At 46.0% G+C, this 22,364-nt stretch overlaps 1 protein-coding gene across 1 annotated transcript; it reads left to right on the top strand.

Annotated features, from left to right (window-relative positions):
• The first annotated feature begins 843 nt into the window (after positions 1–843).
• Positions 844–22,002, top strand: CDC42EP2 (CDC42 effector protein 2). Its single transcript, XM_024193561.2, has 2 exons — positions 844–956; positions 20,100–22,002. The coding sequence occupies exon 2, from the start codon at positions 20,712–20,714 to the stop codon at positions 21,429–21,431; it is 720 nt and encodes a 239-aa protein (XP_024049329.1). The 5' UTR covers positions 844–956; positions 20,100–20,711; the 3' UTR covers positions 21,432–22,002.
• Positions 22,003–22,364: the final 362 nt, after the last annotated feature.

The following is a 22,364-nucleotide window of genomic DNA, read 5'->3' as shown; positions in this document are numbered from 1 at the left end:
TGATTTGGGAGCAGAAGTTCTACTGAATGGCAACGGGACTGTGTTTCTAAATTACTTAGGGGCTTTTGAAAATTCCATCTTTTATGCACAATCCATGCATTTTATACACAGGGAATCCATAATTTTATGTACAGTTTAGGCACAAGGAGAATCTTTTCCCTTAATTCCCAGGGAATCTGCATTTTATGCATAAGTCATTCATTTTATGTACAGAGAATCCATGCATTTTGGGTAGAATTTTCAAAAGCATCTAAATTACTTAGCAGCAAAGTCCTATTGAACGTCAAAAGGATATGTGCTCCTAAATCACTTAGGTGCTTTTTTAAAATTTATCTTTTATCTAGGCATATTAAGCACACAGTGCCCATGCATTTTATGCACAGAAGAAGCTCTGCATTTTAGGCACAAGGAAAACTCTTTAAATCACAGGGAACCCATACATTTAATGTACCAAGCCTCCTGCATTTTATGAACAATCAGTCCCCCTTTTGCCCCGGGAGATCTGGTCATTTTATGCATGCAGCGGACACCTCCCTCTGAAAGTTCAGTAAAGAGGACTGCAAGTTTCATAAATAAAAAAAAGTCTGCCCGTTTGTAGCCCCTTCTGAAGAGGATGCCCAAGGCCTCCCCTAAAATGCTTCCTCAGTCTGCAAGCAGTGGAGTCGGGGAAACAGTGCGAAAGAGCAGGCGGGGGCTGGCTGGCTTGTGCACTTGGCCTGGGGAGGAGTTTGCATGCTATTTCTCTGGCTAGCTACATTGTAGCTTTAGCATTGGCTCGCTCGGGCGCAGGAGGAGGGAGCAGCCCTAGCTGAATACATTGCTGGCAGCGCACAGTGTATTGGCTCAAGAAGGCGCAGGGTGGGGAACAAGGGAAGGAAGAACCCGCTGCTGCTCACTCAGTTGCTGGCTGCACCTCGGAGCAGGAGCCTCACTGCCACCAGCATCCGGGACGAAGGGTGAGTACTGGGGAGGTGGAGTGAGTGGCTGTCGGTTTTTTTTTTTTTTTGGTCGCTCTCCCAAAACTTTGAAGGATGCGTGTGTGACGGTACTTGGCAGTGCCAGCTAATACACTGCAGCAATGTCACTTGTCACGGAGCCTGAGACTGGAGTTTTGGAATAGCCCAAGAAGCTATGCTGGGAGTCAGGACTCTTGGGTTCTGTTCCCAGCTCTGAGAGGAGAGCGGGGGTCAGGACACTTGGGCTCTGGTCTCACTTACGGTAGGGGAGTGTGGTTAGAGCAGAGTGGGGCTGGGAGTCAGGACTCCTGCATTGTAGTCATGGCTCTGCGGGGTGTGCGTGGGGGGGCGGTGATAGTGGAATATTTTCTTTGCCTCGGTTTCCCTGTTTGTAAAATGGGGATAATTTCTGCTGCCAGGATGTGTGCATGAGGCCAAGAATGTTTGAGTTGCTTTGAGGCCCCAGAAAGAGGGCAAAGTCTTAGCTTTCCGAACCAGGAGGGCAGTGTTTTCTTGCAGTGTAAGTTGGTAGCTGCTACCACTTTTCTTCCTTGTCGAGGGCGGTGGGCCTGGCACTGAAATGGGATCCCTCTCCTTCTGTCTCATTCCATCTGTTAACAACCAGGGCTGACTTTCCAGGGTATTTGTTTTAAGGGAGTGAAATCTGTAATCAGTAAAGCTTGTTAAATTCGCTCTTACTGCTTGCAACAAGAGGGGAGGGGGAAGAAATTAATTCTCTCACATTTTAAATCGAGCTGTGGTACTTAGTAACTGCCTTTTAAATTTAGAGCTGGACTTCAGGGTATCATTTACCCATCGTCTGCTATATAAAGCTCTGGTCGTCGCCCATGAGGATTTTTTTTTACACCTATGTAACATGTCTACATCTCGCACGATCTACATACAGCAACCTGCCTTATATAATTTTAGAAACCAGCTGTGAAGTTTATAACTATCTTTAGATTAACTTTGGCAAATTGAGATGCTTGAAATAGATGTCATGTTCCGGATGATGGGCTAAAGGACTGATTCTTACTTTTAGACCTCTTGACACTGGCAGAGCAGTGTAAAGGCCCTTGGGGTAAATGAGAAGCAGGCCTTATGGATCTTAAATAAGTGACATAGTAGGGGATAGCTGGGGAACCATGCAGGTGTAAATCTGAAGTAATTCCACGGGGCTCCGTTTATTCTTGTGTTACTGAGTGTGGAATCCACCCTAATACAAGAATATTGAAATTACCTTCCAGTCCAGGATCCTGCTTCCAACATTGCCCAGTACCAGCTGCTTCAGAGGAAGATGCAAGAAACCCGTAGAAGGCAATTATGGGATTACTTGACCCAAGGGGAAACTTTCTTCTCACCCTAATGTTTAGAGGCTGGCTTATATCTCATTAATGATTGTCACTAGTAGGTGCCCAGTAAGACAGGGTGTTGCTAGTTTAAGGAGCAGGGCCGGCTTTAGGCTGATTCCCCCGATTCCCTGGAATCGGGCCCCGTGGGTAAGAGGGCCCCACACTCGCGCCTAAGAGGGCGGCGGAAGACGCGGAGCGGACCCCCTGCCGCTGAAGACCCAGACCGCCGCCGGGTATTGGAATCGGGCCCCGCAGGTCCTAAAGCCGGCCCTGTTAGGAGGACCCCTCTTCTATTGTACAGAATTGAAGGACTGGAAGGTACCTTGAGAGGTCATCTAGTCCAGTCATCTGCACTCATGGCAGGCACTCTAGACCAGGGGTTGGTAACCTTTCAGAAGTGGTGTGCCGAATCTTCATTTATTCACTCTGATTTAAGGTTTTGCATGCCAGTGATACATTTTAACGTTTTTATTAGGTCTCTTTCTATAAGTCTATAATATATAACTAAAATATTGTTGTATGTAAAGTAAATAAGGTTTTTAAAATGTTTAAGAAGCTTCATTTAAAATTAATTTAAAGTGCAGAGTCCTCTGGACCAGTGGCCAGGACCCGGGCAGCGTGAGTGTCACTGAAAATCAGCTCGCGTGCTGCCTTCGGCACACGTGCCATAGGTTGCCTACCCCTGCTCTAGACCATCCCTGACAGGTGTTTGTCTAGCGTGCTCTTAAAAATCTCCAATGATGGAGATTCCACAACCTCCCTAGGCAATTTATTCCAGTGTTTAATTACCGTGGCAGGAAGTCTTTCCTAATGTCCAACCTAAACCACCCCTTGCTGCAATTTAAGCCCACTGTCTCTTGTCCTTCTTGAAGTATTTATTTGTTATATTATTATTTCATTATTCTTTGTATTTCAGTAGCAACTTGAGACCCAAAAGAGGTTGGGGCCCTACTGTGTCTGGCACTGTACAGACAGATTTTGAGAAATGGCCCCTGCCCCAAAGAGCATACCATGTAAATAGACAGGACAGACAAAAGGTGAAAGTGGAAACAGCCAAGTGGCAAAGAGAGGGGAAGAGCCTAGAACCCACCTCTCCAGATACTCAGCCCAGCATCTTAGCCACTAGACAGCATTACTTTGTTCACTATATCTTACAGTTAGACACATGTTTTACGGGTTTCCGTCACCCAATCTGAAGTTTGGGCCTAACTTTCCCCTCTTCATAGTTGCCCCCACATCCTTGGATGATTCTCCCCTCTCTAAGGAAGATGATCATTAGTTATCTTCATCCTCCAACTAGCCAAGGCAAGAATGCAGGTTCCAATGTCCTTGGCGTTCTGTAACTTGGCCAGCGGGAAGTGCTTGCAATGGGAATAGCTGCCAGTCCCCAGAGTCCTGAGCTTGCATTGCCTGGCTGCTAGATAGCTGAGGTGGCTGGCGTACTATGTTACTGGCTACCAACTCACCTAATGTCTTGGGCGTCGTGGAATAAATAACTTCTTAGGATTGGCTTTGCTCCCAAAGCCTGCCTGCCTTGCTATACCAATCCTTCCCCAACTCCCTGGTGGGCTAATATGGTGTCTCATGGCATCTTTCTGACTAGTGATCTGCCAGGAGAAGGGTAGTTCTGAGTACTTCATCTCCCTTGTGGGACTTGCACATACATTTCGCTGTCCAACTCCTTTGTGGTCTAGACTAGCTTGGAGTCAACAGCAGGGCAAGCCAGTGAAGGGAGGAGACACAGAACAAGGGAAGAGAGATTCCAGGGTAGGTTGGCAACTTGAAGGCCCACGGGTCCCTTGAAGAGAATCTTCTTTCCAAATTGTTTTGCCACAGAGCTTTGCTTTGTTTTACATTGACAGAATAATTTTGGTAGGGGGGGCTCAAGGGTTTGGTTTTAGGTTTTTTTTGGGGGGGGGGGGGGGGGCCGTTTACTTGATGATTCGGAGGATGGGGTTGTGGGCTGTATCCACTCTACAGATAAATCTATCTTGGGTATTTTTAAAACATTCCTCTTTAGGGCAAAAGTTTTCCCTGGAGCACTAAACAAATAGTTTTCTGTGAGTGGGGTGAGGGAAATGACCCTCCATGTAACTAAGAGACCTTTGTGGGGCTGGAAAGGTGAAACTTCTTTTAAGAGGATCCCTGACAGATACAGCCATCTAGTGGATGTATGGGAGAACCAGGTGGATTCTCTGCTAAGGAATGTCAGTCAGTCCCTTAGCATGCTTCCAAACTCTGTGCTTACATGTATAAGAAAACCAGCCAGCGCAAGACTTTCTATTCCTTCAGAGGGGAAAAAGGAATATTTTAATCTAAGGCCTTGTTTATATTGGGATGTTAGCCATCGGTGCAAGCCCCTATGTAGATGTGTTTTACATAATTGTAACATGATTTCCACCAGTGCAGTTTACCCTGAGGATAAGCTGCACTGGTGTAAATAGTGTCTACACAAGGAGTCAGTCTCCTTGTTGCCTTTCACCTTGTGTGGTCATTTATAGTGGTGCAAATCACTTACTGCTCTGACTTAGTAACATTTTAAACACACCTTTGCTGCCTTCACTTTGACTGATGTAAATGACTTCCCAAGCTGCAGGTCAGTGGAGAATCTGACCCCAGGAGTTTGGACTGGTGCTAAGATCCCAGATTCTGATCTTGCTTATACTAGTGTAAATCAGGAGCAGCTCCACTGAATTATTTGGTGTAACACTGTGTCTTTTCACCAGTGTATGTAAGTTCAGTATGTAGACAAGGCCTTAGTCTCAGAAGTTGAAGGGTGTGTGTGTGTGTGTGTGTGTGTGTGTGTGTGTGAAGCTGATTCTCCCTTGTATGCACATCATGGAGTCATTTAACGCCTGTGCAGAGTAGGTGCAAAACTCTACTGCTAGCTGCCATGGTTCACCACTGTGTTACTCCTGTTCTATATCAGTGTAATTTAACTGAAAATGAGTCACACTGGCATAAACCTGGGGTAATGCTGTGATCTACAGGTGATAAGAGCTAGGGATTATTGTTCTTTTATTATTTAAGATTTTGGAAAATCAAACTACTTGAATAACCAAAAATGTTTCCATGACTTTTTTTTGGGTTTAATTCCCATGCTAATAAATAAGCATTCCCTCGCAGTGTTTACAATGCCAACAGTGGAGCACGTACCAAGGAATCAATCTCTCGCTATTACTCTGATCCCCCTACTGCTGAAGCCCCTGATCCTGCAGTAGGATGGGATGAAGACTATTGTGGACAATACTGTAAGCTCTTTGGGGCAGGACTGTCTCATTGTTCTATGTTTGATCAGCACTTAGCACAATGGGGTCCTGCTGCATGACTAGGGCTCCAAGGTGCTGCTGCAATACAAATAATAATCCCTAGCGCATACCCAGTGCTTTTCATCAGTAGATTTCAAAGTGCTTTACAAAAGAGGGCAGAATCATTATCACCATTTTGCAGATGGGGAAAACTAAGGCACAGAGAGGGGAAGTGACGTGCTCAATGTCACCCACCAAAGCAGTGGCAGAGCCAGGAGTTGAATCCAGGACTCATGGGTCCTAGTCCAATGCTCTATCCACTAGGCCACATTGCCTCTCCCTTACTAAATGTTAATGAATTTTAGCCTGGCAAGAGTCCTGGGAGGTAGGTAAAGGGAGTGCCATATCCCAGGCCATCTGCTGAGTTGGTGGTATAGCTGGGAGTAGAATCCAGCTGTCCTGACTCCCAGCTCACACAGCAGTATTACACATTGACTTCAGTGGTGTTAACTCTTGATTTATCCTGACGTGAGATCACAACTGGGCCCCCAGTACTTTAGCTGCAGGAGCATCCTTCCTATCCTGTAGGCCATAAAAGTCTTGTATTAAGACCCCTGCCTCTTTATTTTTATGTCGAGTAGAACCAAGTGTCCGGATAGCTGGAATTGCACCAAACCTGGTCCCCACCCAATTCCAGATGGTCCATCTCACCTTCTTACTGACCGTGAGGCACATTTTCCAGGTTGTACTTTTCTCTTTATTTTCTCCATCTCTCTCCTGGCATATACACCTGAATCTCATTTCATAGGTTTGGGGAGGGAACTCCTGGAGTGTGATCAAGAAGATCTGGGTTCTCTTCCCAGCTCTGCGCTGACTTGCTTTGACATTTTCCCCTCCTACTCTTTGCCTGTCTTGCCTGTTTAGGTTATAAACTCTTTGGCCACGTCTATGCTAGAAACTTTTGCCAGTACAATAATGTCAGTTAGGGATGTGATTTCCCCTCTCCCCAGCTTATTTAGTTAATTGGTGTAAACTATACCAGCAAAAGCACGCTTGCCAGTATAAGCTGCATCTACATTAGGAAGGTTTGCTGGCATAACTGAATTTGTATCGCTATCCTGGCAAACCTTTTCAAGTGTAGACTAGGCCTGTGTATCTGTGCAGTGCCTAGTACAATTATTATTTATTATTTGTATTACCAGAGTGCCCAGGAATCCCGGTCATGGACCAGGACCCCATTGTGCTAGGTGCTGTACAAACACAGAACAGAAAGTTGGTCCCTACCCCATGGTGCTTAGATCTAATACAAGAGACAACAGATGGATACAGGCAGATGGGGGAATACAAGGAAACAATGACACAATGTTGGTGAGCATGATAGATAGGCAGTGATCTCAGCATAATAGCGGTCTGATTGTTGTCAAGTTGTTTGTAGGCCTCACAGCAAAGGAGATTTGAGGAGGGATTTGAAGTTGACAGTGTGGTGGCTTTGTGGATGTTTATCGGGGAGCTCCTCCCAAACATGAGAGGCAACATGGGAGAAAGCACAAAGGGGATTGTTTGAAAATGTAACAAGTGGGTAATGCAGGCTTGTATCATGGGCCAATCAGAGGTGAGCATTGACAGCTCAACAGCAGATGAGACATGATAGATAGAGTGGGTTGGGGATTGACCGGGAAGGGCCATGAAAATGAATAGAAGCAGCTTATGCTTTATGCAGTGGAGGTATTCAAAGGGAGGGGTGAACTGTTAAAGTGACAGGCTAGGAAAATGATCTTTGCAGCTGTATTCTTTGCAGCCGTATTCTTTGCAGCCATGGGGCCCTAATTCCAGTTGGGGTCTCCTGGCAGTACAGTCATAAAAATAGTTAATAACCACCTGTGATGTAACCTTTGGTTTGTCTAGACTAGTAGGGTCTGATTCTCATTTACACTAAAGTCCCTTTACACCACTCTGATAAAGTGAAGGGGCCCTAAAGTGAATGCGAAGGACCCTTTTACACTGCCAGACCCTTATTAGTGTAAATGAGAATTGGCTTGATCTTGCATCATTACGTCATTGGGAGCTTTACCAACTATTTCAATGGGCACAGCATCACAATACTAACCACTGCCCCTTGAATAGCCAAAGTGCCATGTGCGTCAGCTCTCTCAGGGAAGGGCCTCAATCACAGGATGCCTTTGTTTTGGGGGCGGGCATTGAGGCCATTGAATCTCTGATGGGAGGGGTTTCTATTAGCCTGTCAGAGCAGGTGCTGCAAGGAGCCGTTAAACTGAACCTCTCAGGCTGCCCCAGGAAGGAAAGACACAAAAGGGAAACGGTTTGCCAGTAACAGGCACAAACAGGGCTAGGCTGCTATTTTTATAAAGAAGAAAAGGGTGTGGTGCACATTACAGAAAGGAATGTGATGTCATTCCCTGTGGGAGTTGGGAGGGGGTTACAGAGATGCTCTCTGTTTTGTTACAATAGCCATTGAAATACAGAGTTCTAATCTGATCATGTTAATGTTTCAGGGTAGAATCTTTAAAGGAGTTCAAGGAAGTTAGGTTCCTTAGCCTCCTTTAAAAATCCCAGTCATTTATATGGCTCTCCTGTGTGCACCCATGTTGGGTTGGAGGTTTCCTTTCTGATATTATCCAGTGATAAAACACTGCAGTTTTATACATACCTTTCCCTCTCCTTACTAAAACAGTCTAGGACTGGTGACCCTAGAATAAGAATAATAATTAATACCGAGCTCTTATAGAGCTCTTCATCCAGATGTCTCAAAGTGCATCAGTATCATTCTCATTTTACAGATAGGCTTGGGAGGTCACTTGCCTAAGGTTACCCAGCAGGCTAGTGGCAGAGCCAGGAATTGAACTCAGGTTCCATCAGCCCCATATAACATAGCTATAACAGTACAGTCCTGCCAGTGACAACCATAGTAGCAGCAGGAGGTGATAATATTGTGTTGCATGTTATATTCCTTCTCCCCCTTCACTTGGGAGTCTGATCTCAGTGAGAAATCAGCATTTTTGCTTAGCAAGTCGAGTTCTGCAAAGCTTGTTTGTTTCTGTTCTGGCTGTTCCTTTCTCAACTAGTGTTGCTAGACTGGGCAGCATGCAGCTACACAGACTGTATTGTGCAGAGTATGGGGCAGAAAGGAAATTAGATCATTATTGAGTGACAGCAGGTTCATTTGTCGGGGGCTTATTCTGGTCATTTGACTGAGTGGAGATTTTTGGTTATTTTTTTAGGAATGAGATTTTCAAAAGCAGCTCCTCTCCAATCCACCCCCACCTCCGCCTAGCTAGAGCTTAGAAGGATCTTCGTATGTAAATCATTCCAGAGATCAGGCTTATCTAATACTAAAAATTAGCACTCACTAGGCCTGACTGTGATTTCACTTGTGGTGCTGTAAATCAGGAATAACACCACTGAAGTCGATGAAGTTGCTTTGGTGTAAAACTAATGTGAGATCAGAATCAGGCCCCGTATGTAACTCCACTGACTTCAATGGAGCCACTCCTTATGTACATCAATGTAAATTAGGTCAAAAGCAGGCCAATAATGGTTCTTATTTTACAGAAAGGGAAACTGAGGCACACAAAAACAATTTGCTCCACAGAAGGAGTTCTCACAGCCTCAGGCTCTCAGTGCTGTGCTTGGACAGTGCCTCTACCACTAGTCCAGAATAAGAGCTATGCCTAATGGGTGGACAAGAACTACAGCTGGTGTAAATTGACATAGCTCCATTAAACTTAATGCAGCTATACTGATTGAGGATCTACCCCTGTGCTTTTAAGGTATGTAAGTGAAGTCTTGGGGCAAAAACTGCACACAAATCCAACTCCTGGTATAGCCATGCACACTGCTCCAATAGCACTGTTGCTCCTTTTTGACCCAAACAGATAGTCAAAGTTTTAGGGGCCTGGGGATGTTCCAGTTGGAAGCAGAAATTGATGGAGTCTGGTATTTTCTTTGATGCAGTTTTGTTTATTTACAAAGAATGGACAAAGTCCTGAGTCTCTGAATCCAGAAGGAATCAAATAGCAGGAAACAGCTTCCTTTGCTCACAGCACCAAGAACATGCTTTTCAGCCTGCTCCCCTGACCCAAAAACTTCTCCCCAGGTTTCTTCCAGGCACAGCCACACACACTTTCAGCTGCTCCTTTAGTCTCTCTCTCTCAATGTGGGTATGTCTACACCGCAAGTGCTACAGTAGCACAACTGCAACACTCCAGCTACAGTGTTGTGGTGATGTAATGTAGACAGACACTTGGTAGAGCAATGGAAGGGGTTTTTCCGTGGCTGCAGTAGCAGTAAATCCACCCCCTGGAGAAGCAGTAGCAAGGTTGACAGAAGAATTCTTCCATGGACCTAGTGGTGTCTATGCTGGGGCTGCGGTCCTGTTAACTATGTTTCTCAGGAATGTGTGAATTTTTCACACCCCTGGGCAACATAGGTAGGTTGACCTAAGTTTTAGGTGTCGACCAGGCCTCTGTCTTTCCCAGTTTTTGTATTCGGCCTCCCCCACAACCCCCTATACCAAAATAATACTCAGCCAAAAGCCTCTGGGCAGGTTCACAATTCACACATTTCTTTTGTCTTAGGTGGGGGTTTTAACTCAACCCATAACAAGATTCTACCCTGTCCATAACAATACCCGCCCCCAGGTTTGCTCCTTGTCCCAGTGAAGCCTTTAATGGTGGCACTTAAGAGCCCATCCCAAACAGAAATTTTTAAAAGTAAATTTAAAATGATACAAGGTTAACTGTTTACACATATACAGTGTCTTTCTGTTGAGATGGTTTCATATCACCAACCCAAAACAATTTTATTCCCACCCAAATCCCTTTGGGGCATTTCTCTCCCTGGATTGCCTTTCGGCGTTCTTCTGAGGAATTTGATGGCTGAGGCAGAGCCTGGCCATTTTGTTCTAATGAGGAATTCACTTCTGTAACAACTTTTCCCGTTTCAATTGCCACAGCTAGGGCTTGTCTATACCACGCAGCTTTTAGTGACACAGCCTTTTCGCTAAAAGTCAGCGTGTGAAAATGCTTTTTGTCGGTACTTTGTTGGCACTTTTGCCGACAAAATACTTCCAGCTCCATGAGCGGCGTTAGCTTTGTTGGCAGGAGAGCGCGCCGACAAAGCCGCGTTCACGCTGCCACTTGCGTCGGCAAAACTTTTGTCTTTTGCAGGGGGGCTTTTTTAAGTACCCGTGAAAGACAAAAATTTTGTCGACAACTTTGCAGTGTAGACATACCCCTACATTCTCAGATTCAGGGGGTAGCCAAGCTGAAATTCTGTCCCCAATATCTTCTCAGATGGTCCTGATGGATAACTTCTGGGATCTAACCGTATCATGGACACCACTTCATTTATTTGTGTCAAGACTGTATATGGTCCCTCCCAAAATTCATCCAGTTTAGGGCTTCTGTCCTTCTTCCTTTGAGGATTGTGGAGCCAGACCACGTCTCCTCTTTAAAAAGTTTCTCATATGCCTTTTTATCATAGAGCCTTTTAATTTTGTCAGAGGCCTCAAATTTTCCCTAGTAAAGGTGTGAACTTTTTCAATTTTGGGTTGTAGGGTTTCCACACAGTCCAAATGGTTCAAATCCCTTTCTTCCCTTTAGAAACTCCATACAAGAAGTTGCTTTAGCTCCTGCCCAAACATGAGGCGTGCTGGAATACACTTTGTACTCTCGTTGACTGCTGTTCTATAAGGGCTTGTCTACACTTGAAATGCTACATAGGCGCAGCTGCAGTGGGTAGGATTTCAAGTGTAGACACTACTTATGCTGATGGGAGGGTTTCTTGTGTTTGGTGTAGGTGGTAGCTAGGTTGATGGAAGAATTTTTCTGTTGACCTACTGCTGTCTATGGTTTTCAAACTTTTTTTCTGGCAACCCAGTTGAAGAAAATTGTTGATGCCCGCGACCCAATGGAGCTGGAGACAAGGGGTTAGGGGTGTGGGAGGGGCTCAGGGCTGGGGCAGAGGGTTGGGGTGCAGGGGTGAGGGCTGAGGGGTGGGGCTGGAAATGGGTTCAGGGTGTGGGAGGGGGCTCTGGGCTGTGGGAAGGGGTCAGGGCTCTGGGCTGGGGGTGCAGGTTCTCGCTGGGCTGGGGATGAGGGGTTTGGGGTGCAGCAGGGGGCTCTGGGTTTGGGGGGCTCAGGACTGGGGCAGGGGGTTGGGGTGTGGAAAGGGTCAGGGCTCTGGGCTGGGGGTGCAGGCTCTGGGGTAGGGCCAGGGATGAGGAGTTTGGGGTGCAGGAGGGGGCTCTGGGTTTGGGGGGGGCTCAGGGCTGGGGCGGGGGGCGGGGGGGCTGGGGTGTAGGCTTACCTCTGGCGGCTCCCAGTCAGCAGCGCAGTTGGGGTGCAGAGGCAGGCTTCCTGCCTGTCCTGGCACCGCGGCCCGCACTGCGCCCCGGAAGCGGCCAGCAGCCAGTCCGGTTCCTAGATGGAGGCACGCAAGTGGCTCCGCGCAGCTCTCGCTCACAGGCACTGCCCACCCAGCCGGCCAATGGGAGTGTGGAGCCGGTGCTCGGGGTTGGGGAGTGCGCGGAGTCCCGTGGCCCCTCTGCCTAGGAGCCGGACATGCTGCTGGCTGCTTCCAGGGCGCAGCGCAGTGTTGGAACAGGTAGGGACTAGCCTGCCTTAGCTGGGCAGTACCACCGACAGGACTTCTAACGGCCCAGTCGGCAGTGCTGACCAGAGCCGCCGCAACCCAGTGCCTTACTTTCTGTGACCCAGTATTGGGTCACGACCTGCAGTTTGAAAACCACTGGTCTATGCTGTGGGTTAGGTTGGCTTAACTAAATTTCTCAGGGCAGTGGATTTTTCACACCCCTGAGCCATCAAAAGGAATGGGATATGCTGGTTCCTGTCCCTTTGGTGCTGTTTTACAAAGTTAGCCAGCTGACAGCCCCCCCCCCCCCCGCCAAGCCCTACTGAAGCTTTCCACCATCCCATCAGAGTATAGGTGTGAGTTTTGTGGATGTCTAGAATCTCACAAACCTGTTGAAACACTGTGGATTCAATGTCTCTCCCTTGATCTGTGTGTAACTTACCCAAGGCTGCAGATCGGGTGAAGAATTCATTCATTAGGCCGCTTGATTTTTTTTATTGGGGAAGCCTTAGACCATTTTGTGAAGTAGTCCATTAGCTAATAGCTACCAGCAGGTATTGATTGTCAGCCTCTGTCTCAGGCAAGGGTCCCAAGAACATCAATGGTAATGCATTCTGTTGGTGTCCCCTCAAGATACTACTGCAAAGGGGCTCTCCCTGTTTTAGGGGGACCATCTTCGCAATGCAAACAACACATTTCTTGCACCAACTGTCTTGGCTGCTTTTTACCCAGTAGAACTTGTCCCTTAATTTGTCGAAGGTTTTTGCAACCCCAAAATGTCCTGCAGTTATAAGATCATGACATAACCTTAGGACCTCCTTTTTCAGTGTACCCGTACCCCTGAGCTTCTGGTTTCTCCCATCACCTCTAAAATATTTCATTTTTATATTCCAAGCTTTCCCACTGTGACCAGAAAGATTTTACTGTGAGGAGACTCTACATTCCAGGGTGGATACATTTTCCAGTTGATTTTCCAATACGCCCTATCCTGTATCCGGGGGAAGTTTTAGTTGCGCCGGAGTCCATTTCTGCTACCTCTTTCCCCAGTCTTTTTGGTGGATGAACCAAGCACACCAGCATTTCTGCGAATTAGACTAGAGGAAAGGTGTAGAGGCACTCCCATTCCCTTGAGCAGCTAATTCCTTGCTCTCCTGTTTGGGGCAGTGTTTGCAATTAGCCTCGCAAGAGACCTGTCTGGACAAGGCATCAGCATGACCATGCTTATGGCCAGGCCTCTGTGTGATTGTGAAATTGTAGCATTGCAGTTTCTCCAACCCCCTGGCAAGCTGTCCCTCGAGATTCCTGAATCTAAAGAGCCGTTGCAGGTCTGTCCTGACCATAATCTTCCTTGTACACAAATAGTGATGAAAATGTTCTATAGATTTAACCAAAGCTAGGAGTTCTTTTTGGGTGGTGCAATAATTTCTCTCCGGACTCTCAGAACTGCTCCCAATCTGTAAGCACTAGCGGCTGTGTCCAGCATGAAAGGGGTTTTGAATCATAGGTGGGCCAAGACAGGAGTGGTCAGAAGAGCCTTTGTCGACTCTGGAAAAAAAATGCTACATCATACTCTGCTGACCAGTGAAGTGGTTTCCCTTTCTCACCCAACCTGTGCAGTGGTTTTGCAATATTGGCAAATCCACAAATAAAGCTTCGGTAACAGGAGCAGAGCCCTGTAAAACACTGCACATCTGAGAGTGTCTGGGGAATTGGCCAGCTCTGGACAGCCTCAGTTTTCTGTTTGTCGGTGGAAATTCCCCCCTTGCTAATTGTGTACCCACTGCACAGTTGCCAACTTTCACGCAGTAAATAAGCACCCCGACTTTCACAATAAGCCAAAAAATCAAGCTAATCCCATTTCAAAACAAGGCCAAAACAAGCCAATCCCTAAGAACCCCAACATACTATGTAACTAGATCCCTCCGGCGTGCAGTCTGGGACTGTGGTGGGCCCGCTGTGCACCCCTGAATCTCTCCCCCCCTTGCCCCTGCTTGCTGGGAGCCAAACAGGCAACAAGCTACAAGCCAAAAATTAGCCAACAAGCAACTCACAAGCCAATTAAGCCAAAAACAAGCCCAATTTCTGTGTTTTTTCCCTCAGGTTTGGCATGTCTGGCCCACTGCAGATTATCTCTTTTTGGAACCACTCACATTTCTTTAGGTTCAGATTCAAATTGGCCACCTTCAGCTTATCACAGACCATTTGTAAATGTTTTAGTTCCTGCTCAACTATTTAAGCATGCACCAGAACATCATCTAGGTATAATAGACAGGCTGAGAGGGCATCCCACATAATACCCTCTCCATTAGCCTCTCAGTGCACAAACCGAAAGCCACCACTTTAAATTGCCACAAGCCTTGTTCTGCTGTGAAAACAGTTTTTCCCCTCTCTTTTGATCCACTTCCACTTGCCATACCCACTTTTTACAGCCTCCAGGTTATCATTTAATTTTCTACAGTCCACACAGAATCTGGTGCTGCTATCCTTTTTCTTAACCAGAACTATGGGTGAGCCCCAACAACTGGTTGAAGGCTTGATATGCCTTCCATTCCGGATACCTTTTCTCAATGGCCTGTAGTGCCTCTTCCCTTTTAGCTTCTGGTAAACGATAAGATGGCTGTTTAATGGGTTGGTTTCCCCCAGTATCAATCTTGTGTTGGACCAGTTGAGTAGAACCTATATCTTTGTTGGATAAGGAGAACAATTCTTAATTTCTAACCAGAAAGTCTTAAGCCATGTCTATGCTACTGGCTAAACTGGCACTGCTGCAATGGATGCAGCAGTGCCGGTTTAGCGGGTCTGGTGAAGACACGCTAAGTCAATGGGAGAGTGCTCTCCCCTTCACATTTGTACACTACCTCCCTGAGAGGTGGAAGCTATGTTAATGGGAGAGCATCTCCTGTCGACATTGCGCAGTGTAGACACCGCTGTAAATTGACCTAAGTTATATCGACTTCAGTTATGTAACTCATTTGCTCCATCTTGGTTCATCAGGAATACCAGCACACAATTTTCCTCCTTGGAGACTGGATCCCACTATTGACCTCAGTGTTGCCCCTTTTTGACCTGAGCAGCTAGCCAAAGTTTTAGGACCCTCTGAATGTTCCAGTTGGAAGTAGAAATTGATGGAGTCTAGTATTTTCTTTGATGCAGTTTTGTTTATTTACAAAAAATGGACAAAGTCCTGAAACTGTGAACCCAGAAGGAATCAAATAGCAGGAAACAGCTTCCTTTGCTCACAGCACTAAGAACATGCTTTTCAGCCTGCTCCCCTGACCAAAAACCTCTCCCCAGGTCTCTTTCAGCTGCTCCTTTAGACTCTCTCTGACTTCCTCAGTTTTTCTGTTCTGCCTTCCTCCCTCACTCTCCCACCCCCCTGAAAAGAATAATTAGCCAAAAGCCCTGGGGTGGGTTCATACACTTTTTGTCTTAGGTGGAAGTTTTAACTCAATCTATAACAAAGTTCTCCCCAGCTCATAACAATCATAGAATCATAGAATCTTAGGGTTGGAAGGGACCTCAGGAGGTCATCTAGTCCAACCCCCTGCTCAAAGCAGGACCAATCCCCAACTAAATCATCCCAGCCAGGACTTTGTCAAGCTGGGCCTTAAAAACCTCTAAGGAAGGAGATTCCACCACCTCCCTAGGTAACCCATTCCAGTGCTTCAACACCCTCCTAGTGAAAATGTTTTTCCTAATATCCAACCTAAACCTCCCCCACTGCAACTTGAGACCATTGCTCCTTGTTCTGTCATCTGTCACCACTGAGAACAGTCTAGATCCATGCTCTTTGGAACCCCCTTTCAGGTAGTTGAAAGCAGCTATCAAATCCCCCCTCATTCTTCTCTTCTGCAGACTAAACAATCCCAGTTCCTTCAGCCTCTCCTCATAAGTCATGTGCTTCAGCCCCCTAATCGTTTTTGTTGCTCTCCGCTGGACTTTTTCCAATTTTTCCACATCCTTCTTGTAGTGTGGGGCCCAAAACTGGACACAGTACTCCAAATGAGGCCTCACCAATGCCAAATAGAGGGAAATGATCACGTCCCTTGATCTGCTGGCAATGCCCCTGTGACGAAGTGGGACTGTTCTTAATGTTTCCTCTGAATACTGTGTGGGTGCCTCAGTTTCCCCAATGCATTTCTTAAGTCTCTAGGTGGTGGGGAAAGGCCAGTGTGCATAAATCACTGACACTCTGTCTCCCTGGCAACAAATGGCCAGGGCCCTTCCCCCACTGCAAGGAAATAGCTAAAGGTGAACAAAGAGATCAGTTGACCTCCTGGCCCAGGAAAGACACAAAGCCGAGAGAAGGAGGGCCTGGAGGGGGTTTGAGAGTTGGAGCTAGCTGGGGACTGGAAGGGAGGGCAGACCGGGGTCTGCCTCGCCGGGCCCCAGAATGGACCCGGCAGAGGAGTCCCGTTCGCTGGACCTACAAGCTCTGTTTTAGACCATGTTCCTGTCATCTAATAAACCACTGTTTTACTGGCTGGCTGAGAGTCACGTCTGACTGCGAAGTGGGGGGTGCAGAACCCTCTGGCTTCCCCAGGACCCCGCCGGGGCGGACTCGCTGTGGGAAGCGCACGGAGGGGCATATGCTGAATGCTCCCAGGAGAGACCCAGGAGGTGAAGCCGTGTGAGCTTCTTGCCCTGAAGACGGTCTGCTCCGAGGGAGAGGAGGCTCCCCAAAGTCCTGACTGGCTTTGTGGGGAGCAGTTCCAGAGCATCGCCCGGGGACTCCGTGACAGCCCCTACTTATACAGCCCAAAATGTGTTAGCCTTCTTGGCAACAAGGGCACACTGTTGACACAACTTCTCGTCCACTGTAACCCCTAGGTCCTTTTCTGCAGAACTGCTGCCTAGCCATTCGGTCCCTAGTCTGAAGCAGTGCATGGGATTCTTCCATCCTAAGTGCAGGACTCTGCACTTGTCCTTGTTGAACCTCATCAGATTTCTTTTGGCCCAGTCCCTCTGTATCCTATCCCTACCCTCCAGCATATCTACCACTCCTCCCAGTTTAATGTCATCTGCAAACTTGCTGAGGGTGCAGTCCACGCCATCCTCCAAATCATTAATGAAGATATTGAACAAAACTGGTCCCAGGACCGACCCTTGGGGCACTCCGCTTGATACCGGCTGCCAACTAGATATGGAGCCATTGATCACTACCTGTTGAGCCCGACGATCTAGCCAGCTTTCTATCCACCTTATAGTCCATTCATCCAGCCCATACTTCTTTAACTTGCTGGCAAGAATACAGTGGGAGACCATATCAAAAGCTTTGCTAAAGTCAAGAAATAACACATCCACTGCTTTCCCCTCATCCACAGAGCCAGTTATCTCGTCATAGAAGGCAATTAGGTTAGTCAGGCATGACTTGCCCTTGGTGAATCCAATGCAACTCCCCCACCTTTTCTGCCCTGCCTGTCCTTCCTGAACAGTTTATATCCATCCATGACAGTACTCCAGTCATGTGATTATCCCACCAAGTCTCTGTTATTCCAATCACATCATAATTCCTTGACTGTGCCAGGACTTCCAGTTCTCCCTGCTTGTTTCCCAGGCTAATTGCATTAGTGTGTAGGCACTTAAGATAACTGGCAGATCATCCTGCTTTCTCAGTATGAGGCAGGAGTCCTCCCTTCTTGCGCTCTCCTGCTTGTGCTTCCTCCCAGTATCGCACTTCCCCACTTACCTGGTCCTCAGGGCTTTGGTCTCCTTCCCCCGGTGAACCTAGTTTAAAGCCCTCCTCACTAGGTCAGCCAGTCTGCTTGCGAAGATTCTCTTCCCTCTTTTCGTTAAGTGGAGCCCGTCTCTGCCTAGCACTTCTCTCCGACACCACCTGCGTAGCCATTTGTTGAATTCCACGATTTGACAGTCTCTACCCGGGCCTTTTCCTTCCACAGGGAGGATAGACAAGAACACCACTCGCGCCTCAAACTCCTTTAACCTTCTTCCCAGAGCCACGTAGTCTGCAGTGATCGCTCAAGGCCATTCTTGGTAGTATCATTGATGCACACGTGGAGAAGCAGGAAGGGGTAGCGATCCGAGGGCTTGATGAGTCTCGGCAGTCTCTCCGTCACATCGTGAATCCTAGCTCCTGGCAAGCAGCACACTTCTCCGTTTTCCTGGTTGGGACGGCAGATAGATGACTCAGTCCCCCTGAGGAGGGAGTCCCCAACTACCACCACCCACCTTCTTCTCGAGCGGTGGTCATGGAACCCCCCATCCCTAGGACAGTGCATCTCATGCCTTCCAATCAGTGCTAATACTTGAAATGTTACTGTGAGAAGAGCTGCCCCAAAGGGAATCCTGTTTAATTCATTTGGCACAGACTGACATTTAAAAACCATCCTGAATTTCAAAAAGCTCTTGAGTTTTTAACAAAATTGATATGCACTGGCGACTCCCCCTCTCATTACTGCAGGGTGTGCACAACACATGGCTTCCCCTCTACCTTTGGCACAAAGTTGTTTCTTTTTAAATGTGGTTTTGCAGAGATCTTTTGTTGGGCTTTAAAATAGAAGGTAAAACAAACTCCCAGAGTCCGAACAGCATTCAGCTGGTTGTCTTGCATTTGTTTTTAAGTGGCTGCGAATGAAACATTGCAAATGTGGTTCACTTTGGAATGTTGAGTGACTCTCTTGCAAAATTCATGGCTTGGGATTGTCTGGAGGAGGAAGAACTGGCCTACAGTATCTCAGCTGCTTGGCAGACACTCTTCTTTTCTTTCCAGAAGTGCTGAGTATACTGAGCAAAGAGGTCTGCTTGCTCTGAATAGTTGGGTATTTGAATGGAGTGTAAACAGGCCTGTGGTCAATAGTATTTTATGTTTCTTCAGTTGTTTACATTATGGTAGTGCCTAAGGCCTCAACTAAGAGCAGTGGCTCATTGTGCAATGTGCTGTAGATATGTAGCAATAGGCAGTCCCTTCCCTGAAGAGCTCATAATATTTGTCTTCAAAGAGCTTTACATGCATGAACTATTTAACCTGCCCAATACCCCTGTGACTTAGGGCAGTGTTATGGTTCCTATTTTATAATTTAGGGAAGCTGAGGCACAGAGAGGTGAAGAGATTTGTTCACGGTTATGCACGGGGAGTCAGTAGCAGAGCCAAGAATCCAGGAATTCCTGTCTCCCAGTCCTGTAGTTGTATTGTATCTTTCTTTCAAGTGGTATCAGTAACTGGTTAGTTGTCATTCATCCATCTGAAAGATGTATGAGGAGATGGGAAGCTTTTTGAAACTTAGGAACATAAAAATTGTCATACTAGATCAGTCCAATGAATCCATCCAACTCAATATTCCCACACTTCATGCTTTGTCAGACCAGTGGGACTACGTAGTCCAGTATCCTGGCCTCCTTCCATCAGATTAAGTCCATTTAGCATATTACTCCCACCACTGAGCTACATCAGCTCAGATCAGTGACTGACCAGTGTCCAGTACCAGATGCATCAGAGAAAGGTGTAAATTCTACGTAATAGGCAATTCTGCAGGAGCATACTTATGGGGGAAGGGTGAGATGTTAAAAAGCACCTACGTGGAAGCTCCTAAACCACTTAGGCACTTTGGAAAGTCTCACTTGATGTTTCTTCCCAACCCCAGGCACTTAGTGCTTGGTTTAAGACATGAAGGTTGGTCTAATTTACAATTATTTATCCTCACTAGCATAACTATGGATTATATTCTTGTTTGCATAAATATCTATTTTTTTTGTATCCTCCTGATCTCTGTGACTCATGCATACACATTGACTTGTGGAACTCAGTGCCAATCATGGAAAAGCAGAATTCATTTCGAAAGCAGTGATAATTTTAAAGGTTACTAGTGCTCCTTGAAATACATACTGAACTTCTCCAGCATAACTAAAAATGACTGATCTTGACTAAGATTAAAAACAAACTAACTTTTTTTTTATTAATCTGTTTTATACAGTGTTTGACTGGAAATGTTGTAAAACCTGGATTATGAATGGCAAAGTCAGGGAATGGAAGTTCATACTCCTCTGCTGAGTTGACAAGTTTCATCTTCAAGAAAATTTAGAACAGAACAAATTGACTTGTGAAGCTGTGTGCTCCTAATCTCAGCCTCCACTGGGAACATGTCACTAGTCCAACTTCTTAACACGTCTCCATTCAGCCTCATCAAATATGAATCACCCTGGATTTAATACATTTTGTTGATTCCGACTTTAAGAGTTTAAGCTTATTTTTCTAAGACAACAGATTTACTGATGAACTCTCAAAAGACATCACAAGTTGAATTACTTGGGGTCATTTTGTTATCTGTGACGTATCCAACAAACTTTAGAAAGAGAAACTGTGAGTGGCTGGAATTAATTCCCTGAAGCATGTTGACAGTGAGAACTTTTCTCCTACATGTTACTACTCCATTTCCAAACATCTCTTTATAAAAAATGGCAGAAAACATTTAGATTATTTTTAAACCTGTTTTTTAGGATCCAAAAAGATACCCTCATCTGAGGGATTATTTTGATGGACTTTGCCAGGCCAGCTCTGAATAGTAAAGTCTTTAGTAATCGGCAAGATGTCCACTAAGGTCCCAATCTACCTGAAAAGAGGCAGTAGGAAGGGCAAGAAGGAAAAACTCCGAGATATCCTTTCTTCTGATATGATCAGCCCCCCCTTGGGAGACTTCAGACACACTATTCACATAGGGAGTGGTGGGGAGAATGATATGTTTGGGGATATTTCTTTCTTGCAAGGGAAATTCCACCTTCTACCAAGGACTGAAGGTAGCCTAGATTCTGACAGGGGCAGCCACTGTGGAGTGCCATTTGAGTTCTCAAGGACTGCTACTATCTCTGGTCATGAGCAACCATTTTCTGAAGCTCCCTCGCCACTCTTAAAGAATGCCATCTCACTGCCTGTCATTGGGGGTCCACAGGCTCTAATGTTGCCCTCTACCCAGGCCCCACCAAAGCCACCAAGGCTGCACCTTGATGATAAAGTTCAACCAGCTCTGCAAGGCAAGGAAGCTGTGGCAGAACTGACTTCATCCAAGGACAGCAGGACTTCTGAACCTATCCCTCATCTCTGCAGCCCCAATGAGCTGTTTGCCATCCCTCAGAATGGGTTTGTTGAAGAGAAAAATAAGAATGAGTCCTTTATGTCCCATGCTGGTTCCCTGCTCTCCCTCCATGTGGATCTGGGGCCTTCTATCTTGGAGGATGTCCTTCAGGTCATGGATAAACACCAAGCTGGGAAAGTGATACAAGATTCTGGCAGGCAAGAAATCCTGACATGAAAACTAAAGGGACTTCCGTGGGGAAAGACTTTAAAATGTAGAGTTTTGTAGATAAGAATTTTTCCCCCAATGTGGAATATGGTTAACTGGGCCAGCTTGAATTAGTGAATTTTATCCTGTGTGGAATCCCAATTGCGCATCTTATAGTAATAGGGTATTAAGCTTTTAGGAGTGTGTTGCTTACTTTCACCAATGCCCATCATACTGACGTTTTTTTTTATGTTGCTTTCTGCAGGCCTTTGAATGCTGCTCAGTACTGAAAAATGTATGAAACTAAGATAAGTTCAGTAGCAGCAATAAATTGCCACTTAGCAATAAGACCTCTAACTTTACTGATATGAATAAATTTTAAGGGATATGACATTTTTTTAAAAGGACTGTGTCATTTTAAACTATTTGTAGTGGGTGTGGTGTGAATAATGCTGTGGAATATCAAGAGTTTAATTCAAAAGGATCCTGGTTCAGATTGAGAGACTATTTTACACAGAACTTTGTTAAAGTAGAGCCTGTGAGAGATGCCATATTGCTGAGGTCCTTGTTAAAGGAAAAAAAGATGTAGACTGGAATATAACCACATTAGCATTGTAATCAAGATTCACTGTCCACATTAGTCATGTAACTCACCCACAGATGTAGTACAACTCAATCAAGTTGACCCATGCTGTTCTAAATCAAACTGTCTTCCTATCTGTATTTACTGTTTGAAAACCTGACCACTTGCTGTTTGCCAGATAACTTGAATTGTCAAATGGACTATAAGCAATTTTTTTTAACCTCTTAATTGAATTTTTAAAAGAACCTGCCACTTTACCAGTAAAGCAACTAGGAAAAAAATCCATTTGGCTTTGATGATGATCCTTCTTTATAAAAAAGCTAGGAGTAAAAATTAGCAGACTGTATAGTTATGCCTATGACTGCTAAAATAGAGTCAAT

The sequence above is a fragment of the Terrapene carolina genome, unplaced genomic scaffold (assembly GCF_002925995.2).
Source record: "Terrapene carolina triunguis isolate 2854851 unplaced genomic scaffold, T_m_triunguis-2.0 Scaffold89, whole genome shotgun sequence".
In the NCBI taxonomy this organism is placed as follows: domain Eukaryota; kingdom Metazoa; phylum Chordata; order Testudines; family Emydidae; genus Terrapene; species Terrapene triunguis.
The sequence above is the reverse complement of the archived record's forward strand: the minus strand, read 5'-3'. Positions and strand labels throughout refer to the sequence as shown.

What these genes read in the sequence shown, in the direction of transcription:
- CDC42EP2 (XM_024193561.2), top strand. Translation starts at nt 20,712, where the DNA reads ATGTCCACTAAGGTCCCAATCTACCTGAAAAGAGGCAGTAGGAAGGGC.